General features: G+C 42.6%; 1 protein-coding gene across 3 annotated transcripts in view; it reads left to right on the top strand.

Moving 5' to 3' along the window:
• The window catches only part of ADGRF1 (adhesion G protein-coupled receptor F1), a 34740-nt gene extending 22636 nt beyond the window's left edge, over positions 1–12104 (top strand). Inside the window, exons 10-16 of one of the 3 annotated variants that reach the window (XM_070046712.1) lie at positions 533–696; positions 2327–2515; positions 4593–5315; positions 7695–7736; positions 8951–9010; positions 10855–10921; positions 11467–12104. In XM_070046712.1, the coding sequence (XP_069902813.1) occupies positions 533–696; positions 2327–2515; positions 4593–5315; positions 7695–7736; positions 8951–9010; positions 10855–10921; positions 11467–11540 (1319 nt within the window). In that variant the 3' untranslated portion in view covers positions 11541–12104. Of the gene's footprint in view, positions 1–532; positions 697–2326; positions 2516–4592; positions 5967–7694; positions 7737–8563; positions 8665–8950; positions 9011–10854; positions 10922–11466 lie in introns of those variants that run through there. The other 2 variants (XM_030870524.3, XM_070046713.1) reach the window with 2 other exon arrangements.
• The last annotated feature ends 1716 nt before the right edge of the window (positions 12105–13820 follow it).

Here is a 13820-nt window from a genome sequence, read left to right as displayed (position 1 = left end):
CTTCGCAGTCCCAACGTGGTAAGAGTATATTATGAAGGGCCAGCTGCAGGAGGAACTAGTGGCTGATCACGATGTGAGAAGCCTTTAAAGGGGTACAAAGTAGGACATGTCACCCCCAAATGGCAACTGCCCATCTTTTAACCCTATCATGCCTGCTTTGTCCCATAGTGTCTTGAAGATTTTCTGGTTTTCTAGTATTCCCTTAAAGAGTGAAAATATTTCCTGGGAGGGATCACACCCCGTCTTATTTTCACCGAATACTTAACTATTTGATAGCCCATTAAATTCAGATTGTTGGCATAGATCAGACACCTGGAGGGAAAGGGGGCCAGCCTTGGGGAGGGTAGGACATCAGGAAAGAGGAAAAGGGGTTGATGGGGTGAAGCTGGGCATCAAAGACAAACTTCTCCTACTCCTGAGTTTTGCCTGGGTTTTGTCTGAAAACATGACTTAGAAAGTACTGCTTTATAGTTTATAGAGAGTGTCAAAATATTCAGAGACATTTTTCTTCTTCGTTTCCATTCTTTTCCAGCCCAGTGTAACAGCATAGTCTTTGGATTTGGGTCTAAGAATGATGAGTATACTCTTCCCTGTAGCAGCGGCTACTCCGGAATCATCACGGCCAGGTGCCAACCCTCTGGGTGGCATGTCCTCAGGGAGACGTGTGTGCTCTCTGAGCTGGAAGAACTGAAGAAGGTAAAAAAAGCATTTCCGCCTTGCAGATTTGCCCTGGTTTTGAGTTTCACAGTGGGTGTCTCCCAGTGAGCATGGCTGGGTGGAAGGTAAAATGTATCAATTTGTCTCATTGGTCAGAAGTCAGTGACATCAGACCCTGGGAAACCCAGGGAGTGTAGGCGTGAGTAGTGAGTACCTCAGAAACGTAAGATTGGGTGGTTTTGGGGGGAGGGTGCTGCAGAGGTGTGAATCAATGCTGAAGAGAGCTGAAGATGGCAGAACAGCAACTAAGCTGGCCTCTGAAAGCCTGGGAATCAAAGATCCAAGTGAAGGTATAAGTCAGAAGCTATAACCTTAGTACATTTGTCAGAAACCGGGGCAGGGAATGAGTCAGCCATATAGAATGATAGAACTTCAGTGGCTCTCCAGGGCCATGTGCCTCACCAACTTCCTTCTATAGATCAGAAAAGGGGAGACTAAGGGGCTAGTGGTCCCTCTGGTAGCAGTAGTGTTGAACTAGAAACATGGTCACTTGATTTCCGGTCCAGTGCTATGACCTTCACATGACGCTCTCTTAGGAAGTTTCAAGTACTTAAGATGTAGTAGATAGAAAGATGGAAGCAAATGGTGAGGATTTAAAACTCAAGTCATGGAAGAGGAACTCCAGGACCAGCTCACAGACACTATCCTGCAAATAGTTCGTAGTGAGCAGAACTTCAGTCCCAGCCAGAGATCCTGCTTTGGAAGCAGAGAACCCCACAGTATTCACCAAGGGACCGTGGAAGGTTTACTGCTCTCTTTCTGGACCTCAGTTTTCTCATCTGTAAACTGGGGAGGGAGATTGGAGCAGGTGTCTTCTGAGGTTCATCCTTGTTCTTGCCTTCTTTGGCCCAGTTTCTGGACACGAATTGTAGCTGGGACCAGGTCACCCCAGGGTGTGAGGACAGTCAGATCCCAGGCGCCCTAGGCAGAAAACAGCTCTGTCAGCTGAGAAGAGTAAAAAGGAAAACAGGGGGGATCTGGGATCCTGGGTTGATGTGCTTTGAACAAAGGGAATATCCCTCTTGGCTGCCTTCCAAATTAGCTCAGTGTCGTGGAAGCAGATGGGAGCCTCAAGGAAGAAGTAAAACCCCAAATCCAGTGACCAAGTGTAGCAAAGTCTCCACTTATGTCCCTCTAAATCCTCTATAGGGATTTCTCAGCACAGTATAATGGATATAACATAGGATTTAGTGCCAAGTAGACCCTACCTTTCCACCTCCTAGCTGGGTACTGTTTGGAAAGTCACTGAATCTCACTGAACATCAGGTTCTGTATAATCAGGGTAACAATTTATATAAAAGTGCTTCTTAGTGAATCTCTTCAAGTTTCAATTTCCTTAATCATAAAATGAAAATATCATGGTACCTCCTTTAAAGGGTAATGTAAAGATGAAATCAGTGAATCCCCAGTAAAACGTTTAGCGCACTGTATGGAAAATAAAAAGCACTGAATGACAGCCATTGTATCGTTGTTATCATTGTTATATGATTATCCTACGTTATAATGCACCATACAAATGCTGGTTATTCGTGGCCATGAAATCTGATTTAAGTCTGATGAAGCACAAGCATTTCATTGTTTTCTGGAACATAACCATTTCTGTTCCTAGAACTTCAGTGTGATTGCCAGCAACGCCACTGAGGCAACCGTGTCATCCTTGGTGCAGAATCTTTCAATGGTCATTCAGCAAAACCCATCAACCACCGCCGGGAATCTGGATTCTGTGGTGTCAATTCTGGGCAATATCTCATCCCTGTCCCTAGAAAGACACTTCAGTGTGTCCAGTTCGACAATGGAGGTAAGGTCTGCCTGAGCTTGAATGGCTCACTTTAAATGCTCAATCTTGCAGGAGGAATGGCAGAAGCCCCAGTTGATGGGGTGCTGTTGAAAAGGACCAAAGAGCCATGTAACAGTCTTGACGTGAGCTTCACTGCTTCCTCAGCAGTGTATAAGCAACCCCCGGGATCAATTATGTGAGTTCAAAGTGAGAGGGAGCCGCCTCCAGGCAGACTGCCTGGATAGCATCTGGCTGAGGGGAAGGCGTGAGCCTCTGCCCTGAATGACACTGAATGACACAGGTGCCAACTTTTTAATATTTAATATTGAGTTGGCAATTGTTCCTTCCCATGGCTATAAGCTCTGACTTTAGTATATCATATTTAGTATATTTTAAGAGCTCCATTTTTTCGACTGGGGAATTCATGACTTAGTTTGGACATTTAAAAATTAACTTTAAAAATTACTCAAATGAGACATGCTCACTATAAGATATACAAATAAACAAAAAGAAAAATAAGTGATATGTAATCTTGTCACCCTAGAATAGCCACTGCTTACATTTTACGTGTCACCTCAGTGCCTAGAAAATGGACAAGGGACACATAGCATGTACTCAATAAATATTTGTTAAATAAATATCCTTCCAAACACTTTGGATGTGTGCATTTTGTATGTAAAAGCATATAATATTTTACAAAATTGGGTTATATAATGTATATTGTTACATAATCACACAATCCTGCTTAACTGTATAAGGTGAACATAATGTCAGAGATGACATTAAGTGTGAATAAGTTAAACTCCCTGAATCAAAGATGCTCAGATTTGTTTTTTTTTTAAAAGTCTGACTATGCATTGTTTACAAGAGACCAACTAAAACAAGATGACACAAAAAGGCTAAAAATAAAATGAAGGACAAAAACAGAGCAGCAAACACAAACAAAAAGAAGGCAGAGGTTGCTGGGGCAATAGGAGAAGCTCACTATGCGATCCAGGCCAGAAGCCACAGAGGGCTCAGTTAGGGTAAGACTCAGCCAGAGGGATAGACGCCCACAGCAGATGCCTGGGAACCAGACCCGTAAGAGTGAGTGAGGGTCCTGGGTGAGAAAACGCTGCCTTTCAGGTACGTTTGGAAAAGGAACCTGGTTTTTGTTGTTGCTATTGTTTTTGTTCGTTTGTTTGGCCTTACTGCTTGAGGGATCTTAGTTCCCCAACCAGGGATCGATCCTGGGCCCTCAGCAGTGAAAGCGCAGAATCCTAACCACTGAATTGCCAGGGAATTCTTTGAAAAGGAATCTCAAACTGAGACTGACCCTTAAAACCCACAACAATTCAATGCTTCCTTGTTGCATGTCCAGTGTTTAAGGATTTTTGCTTTATATTCTCCTCTATTAAAGAAAAGTCATAAATACAAATGAATTAAAACTTGAACATTCATGACATGAGTTTAGAACTTCTGATATTAGCAAAAAAACATGATATGGGAAAGCAATTACAAGTAACGTTTCACTCTTGGACCCTCAGCCTGAGGAGTCATGCAGTCCCGTTTGCCATCTCAGAAGGAAGAAAATGCACACTCTGCAGCACCCATTGCAGGATTCTCCTCCTCTCCTCCGAAGCCCCAACCGGAGTATGAATTCCCGGGGGTGATCACCGTGGAACTGACATGATTCTGCTGACCCTCATTTCTTTCTTTTTTTTTTTTTTGGTGGTACGCAGGCCTCTCACTATTGTGGCCTCTCCCGTTGCGGAGCACAGGCTCCGGACGCGCAGGCTCAGCGGCCATGGCTCACGGGCCCAGCCGCTCCGCGGCATGTGGGATCTTCCCGGACCGGGGCACAAACCCGTGTCCCTTGAATCGGCAGGTGGACTCTCAACCACTGTGCCACCGGGGAAGCCCTGACTCTCCTTTCTTAACCCAATGCTTCCACTGCGTGGAGCCCCAGAGCTGAATTTCACTGCTGAGTTTTAATGTGGTCCTCAACTGAGCCAATTCTCTGGGCCATTTTCCTGAGCTTAAGACTCACGACTATCCACCCGTCGTCCTCTGATCTGTTTCCTCAAAATCCAAACTGACTTTCACCCTTGTATTTCAGAATGTCATCAGTATATCTGACCACATCCTTAATTCTACCTCGGTGACCAACTGGACAGTGTTACTTCAGAAAGAAAAGAATGCCGGGTCCCAGTTCCTAGCGTCACTGGAAAACATCAGTGTTCTGGTCCCTTCGACAGCTCTGCCTCTGGAATTTTCTCAAGAATTCATTAACTGGAAAGGGATTCCAGCATCCTCAAATCAAAGCAATTTGGGTTACAACTATCAGACTGAAATGTTCCTAAAAAACCCTTCCATTCCCATCAGAGGCCATGCATTAATTAGGTCAGATCAATTCCAGGAGCCCCTTCCAGAAACTATCATCAGCATGACCTCCTTGACCCTGGGGAACATTCTACCTGCTACCAAAAATGGAAATGCTCAGGTCAATGGGCCCGTGATATCCATGGTTATCCCAAACTATTCCATCAATGAAATTTTCCTGACTTTTTCCAAGATAGAATCAAATCTGAGCCAGCCTCATTGTGTGTTTTGGGATTTCAACCATTCGCAGTGGAACGATAATGGCTGCCACCTAGTGAATGAAACTCCAGACTCGGTGACGTGCCGCTGTACTCACCTGACCTCCTTCTCCGTGCTGATGTCACCCTCTGTCCCCCCTGCCATCGTTCCCGTTGTGAAATGGATCACCTTTGTGGGACTGGGGGTCTCCATCGGAAGTCTTGTCTTATGCCTGACCATCGAAGCTCTGTTTTGGAAGCAGGTCAGCAGAAGCCAAACCTCGCACATGCGTCACATTTGCATGGTGAACATAGCCCTGTGCCTCCTGATCGCAGACATCTGGTTTATTGTCGCTGCCTCCGTGCACACCACGGCGAACCCGTCTGGAGTCTGCACAGCTGCAGTGTTCTTTACACACTTTTTCTACCTCTCCTTGTTCTTCTGGATGCTTCTGCTAAGCTTCCTGCTGGCTTATCGGGTTATCCTGGTGTTCCACCACATGGCCACGCCTTTGTTGGTGGCTGTCGGGTTCTGCCTGGGCTACGGGTGTCCTCTTATTATATCCATCGTCACCATTGCGGTCACACAACCCAGCAATGGCTATGAAAGGAAAGATGTGTGTTGGCTTAACTGGTCCGATGGGAGCAAACCTCTCCTGGCCTTTGCGGGTCCCGCCCTGACTATCGTGGCTGTGAATCTGGTGGTGGTCCTGTTAGTTCTCACGAAGCTCTGGAGGCCCGCTGTTGGAGAAAGGCTGACTCAGGACAGCAAGGCCACTGTCGTCCGCGTGGGGAGGAGCCTTCTCGTTCTGACCCCCCTGCTAGGGCTCACCTGGGGGTTTGGCATAGGAACAATGGTTGACAGCCAGAATCCGGCCTGGCACGTTATTTTCGCATCACTCAATGCATCCCAGGTGAGAGCGGTGAGAACAACCTATTACATCATCGGGTAATTGGAATAATTGTAGAGAATTGAGGATGGGAAAACCACTCTGGGGGTGATCGATCTCATTTCCCTGCCTCTAGCAGGACTATTATAACCCAAATTGCCTGGCAACAGTGAATAGAAAAAAATAAAATAAAATAAGATCCAGTCTTCCCAACAGTGATTCTCATACTGAAGCAGAATATTGGGCTTCTTCAGTAATCCATTCCAGGGTTTTAAATCTGTTAGAGTTCACATAGCTAACACTAATCTCTCTTGCCGTTGACCCAGTCCTCTTTGTCTTGTGCTGATGTCTGTTAAAGCACACAGGGAAAGGGAAATAAATCCAGAGTGCTTTTTGAGTCTGAATGGTGCAGAAGAAGTCCCTAATGTGCCATAAAGTAGGGCCTGGCCAATTGTAGGCAGCACTGTCTTTGTAAATAAAGTTTTATTGGAACACAGCCATGCCCATTCATCTATATAGGGCCTGTGGCTGTTTTCCTTACACAGGCAGAACTGAGCAGTTGTAAGAGACTGGATAACCTGCAAAACCTGAAATATTTACTCTCTGGCTCTTTACAGAAAAAGTTTGCCGAACTCTGCTGCCAAGGATGGGTTTTACATGCCATGATCAGAGAGTATTCAGAGAGTAGGTGGGCAAAACAATCCTTAGGTGTTGGTGAATCTGGAAGAGAGCCTTCAGTCCTGGTTCAAGAAATATTTGCTGGGTCTCCTCTGGACAACGACTCAGGGTAGTGGTGGTTAAACATTTGAGCTCTGGAGTTAAATAGCTCTGGGCTCAAATGTGTCATGCTATCCAACTGTGTGACTGCTAACAAATTATTTAATTTCTCTTTACCTTAATTCTCTCATTAATTAATTAATTACCTGTAATATTAAGTACCTGATAATATTTTTAATATTAATTAATATTATTAATATTAATTATCTGATAATATTATTACCTGTGTCTTAGAGTAAATGTGAAGATTAAATGAGATCATTTTGGCACAGAGTAAGTGCTCAGTAGGTATCTCCTGAATCCAGTTGGTTCTCCACCTACTGCAACAAACCAGGGTACATTTAGGTGGTGGCACAGAGGGCAGTCATGGAGAGCACACACCTAATGGTGACAGGTTTAGGGAACTGCTGTCCAGGGCCCTTGGTGACACGCTGTCTGAACAGGCACCAACTGAGGGTCCTCTGCCTGGGAGGAGAATTTCAAGGTCCAAGAAAGACTCTGCCAAGGGTTACCCAAGGGCTGGATGGACCTGATGGAAAGGATGCTGATATAGTCAACTTCCTCTACTTGGCCTTGGGGTCGGACTTCAGTGACTGCTGACATCATAGACGCTTAGTTAATGTTTGTTTAATGCCTAGAGAAAGACTAAGACATAGAAGCAAATGGAAGTTCTTTGTTTTGGGTTTAGGATAACACAAAGGGGAAAATGGTGCTCCACGTGTGTTTCAGACTTTATTCACGCAATAATTTAATTATATGTTCAACCAAAAAAAAAAAATGTTTGCGTACTTTGTGTTAATCCAGGCATCGTGGAGTTTACACAGTATCCTTACCTTCAAGGACCCACAGTCAACAGGGGGACAGACAAGGAAATAATTTCAATGTTGGGGGATATAATAGAATAGTAATACATATAAATGCTTTCTTTACTGGAAAAGGAAAAGATAATACATGTGCCTTATTCCTTTTTTTAAGGGCTTTTTCATCTTCTGTTTTGGAATGCTCTTGGATAGTAAGGTATGTGTATTCATTTCTCTCTTTCTCCTTTAACCCAGGCACCTAGTCCCTCCCCTTCAGTTCTAGGGCCCTTATTCATATATAAGAAGTTAGACCATGGGTACCTGCATAATAAAATTCTATAATTTCACAAAAGGCAGGTTCCATCAGGAGACAAAGAAACTAAACACTCATTGCTGAAAATAGAGCTGTAGAGAACTAACCACAACATATAATGTGAACATTGTAGGAAAAAAGGGGAAACTTGTTTTTACTTTTAAATTATGATTTGGCATAATTAACCAGCAGAAAAACTTTCCTTAGGGGTGAATTCCTTTTTGCTCCTTTACTTAATTTATTCATTCACTTAGAATATGCTGAAAGGCCTATCTATATGTATGTTTCTAGAATTTTATGTAGTAAATATTACATAGCCTCTAACATTAAATAGAATTCCTAATGAAGGATGACCAATGTAAGTAAAAGAAAATAGAAAAAAACTTAAACTTCTTTCGTTATTTTTCCAAGCTTTGAGCAATTCTGCAGAGAGAGGTAAAGACAATAAGCTAAAAAATGTAGCCTCTGTTTTAATAAGAAGATAAGGATATTTTATAATTATCATAATTGTTGCACATGCCTCCAAACCCCTGTTTACAAAGAAGCAATTTGCCTCCTTCTTGATTGGACTAAATAATTCTGTTGTTTGCACCATTCACTTGATAAGGACACTCTTCACTTCAAAGACAAACTTCGATTTAGCCATTATTGCCAATTACTAATGTCTAGAATCTGAATTATTATGTTTTTTGGAACTGTTGCTTTTTGTTTCATTCTAGATTTGTTTACAGGTAAAGAAAAGAAATAAAAGAAAAGAAATCCTTTCATCAGATCCACATGCTTATCGCTTATTAAATGCTTCCGGGAAATACTACTACTAAATAACAATTACACTCTTCAGTTTTGTTCTTTTTTTTTTTTTTTTTTTTGCGGTACGCGGGCCTCTCACCGCTGTGGCCTCTCTCGCCGCGGAGCACAGGCTCCGGACACGCAGGCTCAGCGGCCATGGCTCACGGGCCCAGCCGCTCCGCGGCACGTGGGATCCTCCCGTGTCCCCTGCATCGGCAGGCGGACTCTCAACCACTGCGCCACCAGGGAAGCCCTTCAGTTTTGCTCTTGATTTGCCTCTGTACGATTGCCTATGTGTAGTTCCTCACTATTTCTTTTTTGCCCTGTAGCTGCGACAGCTGCTGCTCAACAAGTTTTCTCCTTTAAGCTTTTGGAACCAAGCATCAAAGGTAATCATCTCCTGCAGCCGTGGAGGCAGTTCGTGAAGTTCCAGTTTTGCACTTTTTTACACAGTCCCACGGCAAGCCCACTTTTGTGTAAACCCCTTGAGTTTCTGTCCCGTTATATTCCTGGTATCTGGCACGATGTCCAGCACATGGTCAATACTCATTAAAGAGCTGTTGAATGAATGGGTGAATGAGTGAATGGATGAATGGATGCGAGGGTGTGGAAAGCTTCAAGGATGCTCAGGCATGGGGGTCTGGGGTGCTCTTGTGAGCAAATACATTTCAACGGTGTTGCTTGTTATAGTCTGACTTGTCTCCCAATATCTAGAATCAGTAGGGTCCTTTTCTCTGCCTGCCTGTCTAGATCTCCTGCAGACCACTCTTCCTTCTCCAGAAAATCAGACGGGGAAGCCTTCATTAACTTCTAATATGTAAAATGATCTTTATGAATTTTCCCTTATGCTGGTGTACCTGACTTTGTCACTTGCAATTTTAGCTCTTCAGTCTACAAACTGACAAGTTTGTATGGAAACAAAGGATTCTTGTTTCCATTCTTTGCCACAAAAGTGCAATCCACTTAAGGAACAGTGTAGTTAGGAACAAAAGTACTTGCCTCTCGGTTTTGTCTTTTTGACATTAACTCAGACTTGTGTCTTTTAGCAAGACACGGAGGGCCTTTCAGAAAGGGTTCTAAAGCAGAAATTTCTGTGTGTGATAAAAATCAGCCGATTTAAGTGCATGAAAAACTACATGGATATTTAGAGATTCTTAACAAGGGATAATATAACGTTTTGAAATTAAAAAAACAGTGAGGAAATTAGCCTCTGGCATTTTTATAAAATAATTTTCCTGGGTCTGCATTTCATAGGAGAGGGCTGTGGGTTAGGAAGCTGTGACCCCAGGAGCTGGCAGACCTGATTGTATTTCTGACTCAGTAACCAACTGGCTGTGTGACCTCGGGAAAGTCACTTAGTACCTTTTGGTTTCAATGTTCTCAAGATGTAAAAATTAAGTGTTAGACTAGTTACTCAAAGCAGAAGTTCTAATATTCTGTGATTTTGATTTTATGTCTTGAAGAACTAAAATCCCTTGAACCAGAAAATGTGAAACTAATGAATCATTCTCTACTCTTAAGAAAAGGAGGGAGTTACAGCATGTGTGACTGCATTAAAGTCAAACCTTTAGTTAGTAAAGCAAGACAGGACACTCCCCACCCTACAAAGCAGGAAGTCAGAATTTTTCTCACTGGAAGGCCAAAGAGAGAAAAACACTGAAAAGGAAAATACACCAAAACCAAAAGTAAAGACGCCTGACAGTGGTTTATCTCCCTGTTTTCATTTTTTTTATTTTTATTTTTTATCTTTTTGCAGTATGCGGGCCTCTCACTGTTGTGGCCTCTCCCCTTGCGGACCACAGGCTCCGGACGCGCAGGCTTAGCAGCCATGGCTCACGTGCCTAGCCGCTCTGCGGCATGTGGGATCTTCCCAGACCAGGGCACGAACCTGTGTCCCCTGCATCGGCAGGTGGACTCTCAACCACTGCGCCACCAGGGAAGCCCTATCTCCCTGTTTTTAATGTAAATTGTTGACCTTTTTCAGAAGGCAGCAGTGGTCAGTGAGGGCTTTGCATCTTCTGGATTTGTACCCCTTCTCCAGTTTCACTTTCAAATTAGGTGACAGAAATGAGCTTTTGTTTTCTGGGTAGGTGGCTCATTTGCTTTAAAGTAAATGCACATTTGGCAGAAGAAAAATTGAGTATTTGTAATCTTCTGAGGGAGTCTGAATGAAAAAGCAGGCACCTGAAAGAATACTTTGAATGCCTAAATGACTTGGTTTTCTTTTGTGCAGCAAAACTCATCAGATTCATCTGTCAAACCCAGATTCAAAAAGACTTTCAACCCATTCCAACACAAACGTGAGTTACAACAAACCAAAGGTTCTCAGGGGTAGGAAGAAAGAACATGAATCCATCACGGGCAACTCACTTTAGAGTCCAATCAAAATTCTTTGGATTTCAGATAAAGTTCAAGTGTCGGAACTTGAAAAAGCGTATTTCCCTCCCCACATGCTCAATGTGCTCATCCAGAAGCTTTGGGTCCTGTTATCACTGCCACCAACCAGCCTGAGGGCTTTTAATAAATCTGTTTACCTTTTTGGACCTTTGTTCCTCATCAGTAAAAAGAAAAACTAAGAGATCACTAAGTTTCCTTCCAGCAGTAACATTCAGTGATCTCAAACCAATCTCATTCCCCAACGTCTGAAAATACGGTGCTTCTCTTCTCAAATGAGAGATGTCTGACAAATGTAAGCTTCTATGGCATTAATAAAATGCTGTACACCCTAACCTCTTCCTAACACTGTCCAAAATTGTAAGGAATTGCATAGGCTTATTTTCATTTTGGTCTTATGCTTGATTCCAACATAGTAGCAATAATTCTTATCCTCTTTTTCCTCTTTTAGGCAACTATGTACTTTCTTATACTGGAGAGTCCTCAAACGACATCACGCTAACTCAGTTTTCATCAACTGAATAAAACCGGGAACCCTAAAATCAAGGAAAATTTTTTGGAGCACATTGACATTAGAGCTAAATGTCAGTGAAGAAATCATGCTCAATATTCAATGGATTTTTCTGATTTCGGAGTCTGAGAATATAATAAGGAACTCTCAGCAGTTTCATGACAGCCATCTTTATCTTCAATTAAATGGAGAGATTTACTTCCATGGGGTTTGATTCAAAGGAATTGCTTCATAAATGTAGAAGATTAAGTTTTTGTCGGAAATTATGTCAGTTGTACTAGCCTCTCACTGCCACAAACTATGGTTTCCTTTTTCATAAAATAGCGTTATTCATGTGACATTTCTAATCACCTGAATTGGAGTAAGGAGATGTCATGAAATCACTTTAGATGCATTGATGGACCATGTTCACTTTCTTATAAAAAAAGTCACTGGTGAAATTTCCTAGAGAAAAGGCGTTTTCCTCCAAAAACTTCCAGTTGGATTTTATGCTTGTTTTTGTGGTACAGTCACTGAACTTTGAAAGTTAATCAGAAACAAAATAGAAGTGTCCATTTCAGATAGCTTCATAGCTGTTACTTAGGAAGTATAAAGCAGTATATATATATATATATATAAAATGCATTATTTTTCAGTTTACAAGGCACTTTCATCTGGTCCCCCATCCAATGACGTGAGGTGTCCAGGCAGACCTAGTGCAGACATGATGAAATAGAGGCTTGGACAAGTGAAGTGACTTCCCAAAGTGAAGCCAGTAAAGGGCGCTTTTAGGACTTTTGGTTCCTAGTCCATTTCTACAGCCTCATAACAGCCTTGAAAATTACCTGCAATCCTAAGCAAGCCTTATGAGGTTAGATACGAGATTCATCACTCCCAGAATTCTCTCTATGTAAGAGGAAAATTGAGGGAGAATTTGGTTGTCAGCATCCAGAAAGACCTTAAAGCACCTGGTTTTCTTTCATGATGCACTGTCGGCACTTTTGGAAGTTATTTACATGTATGGCCGTTGCTACTTTTGGATGAGATAGAGAGCAGCAGGTGAAGGCACTGCAGGAAGCAACATTTCCCTTCCATACTGCCATCACTTTGGGCTCACCTGAGTTTCAGTCCTGACCACAGTGCCCAGAAGAACTAAGCCCTTTGATTCATCCTTGCTTCCAGAGCCTCCTAACAATCCGCTGTGGCATTTTTAAAGCAAGTGTTGATTTCTTTCAATAACAATTGCAGTGATGACGATGATGATGGTGGTGGTAAGAAGTCATAAAAGAAGAAGCTACATGTAGAGGGTCCTCACTATGTGTCAGGCATTATTCTAAGTGCTGTGCATCTATTAACTCATGTAATCTTCACAATAAGCTTGTGAAGGGGGAATAATATTATCCCTGTTTTACAGCTGCTGAAACTAAGGCACAGAGAGGTGAGATGTGAGCAGGGCAACATGGATGGCAAATGGCTATGCCAGGGTAGTAGTTATGGAAGTTGAATTACAATAAGAAGAGGGTTATATAAGTCAGCCTAGCAGGATTGGAACTGCTAATTTAATTGTAATTAGAATCCTAGACTACTTGGTCTGCAAGGGAGCTCAGGTATCATTTAGCTGTTATTTTATGAGTAACCCTGATGTCCTAAGGCTCAGCAGCCTGTGATTACAAAAGTAAGTCAAGTCCACATTTACTGCTATCTGTAGGAGTATATTAGTCAGCTCAGACTGCCATAACGGAACATCACAGACCAGTGGTTTAGACAACAGAAATTTATTTTCTCATGGTTCTGGAGTCCAGGAAGTCCAAGTTGAAGCTGCCGTTGGGCTTGTTTTCTAGTGAGACTGCTCTTCTGTCTTGTCTGTGTCCTCACATGGCCTCTTCTCCATGCACATGCAAATACAGCTCTCTGGTGTCTCCTCCTCTTCTTATAAGGACACCGATGCTATCAGATTAGGGCCCCACCCTCATCAGCTCATTTCACCTTAATTACTTCCCTACTGACTCTGTCTCCAAATAATCACATTGGCGGTTAGAGCTTCGACATACGAATTTTGCAGGGACACTATTCAGTCCATAACAACTAGCTAGAATTTTTATTTGCCTGTTTAATTGAAATTAGGGTCTTTTAAAAGTGTGTTGGATCACATACCATATATCATGTTTGTCTAACCCACTGACTACACACACATTCAGCTCAGCTCCCTTCCAGAATGCTACTGAAACAGCAATAAAATAATTAAAAAAGGAGAAAGACATTGGAATATTTTCTATGGCTGTGTAAAAAACTGCCACAAACTTAGGGGTTTAAAA

This window comes from Globicephala melas, chromosome 11, assembly GCF_963455315.2.
Source record: "Globicephala melas chromosome 11, mGloMel1.2, whole genome shotgun sequence".
Taxonomy (NCBI): domain Eukaryota; kingdom Metazoa; phylum Chordata; class Mammalia; order Artiodactyla; family Delphinidae; genus Globicephala; species Globicephala melas.
Note: the sequence above shows the minus strand (reverse complement) of the source record. Positions and strands in the feature narration are given on the sequence as shown.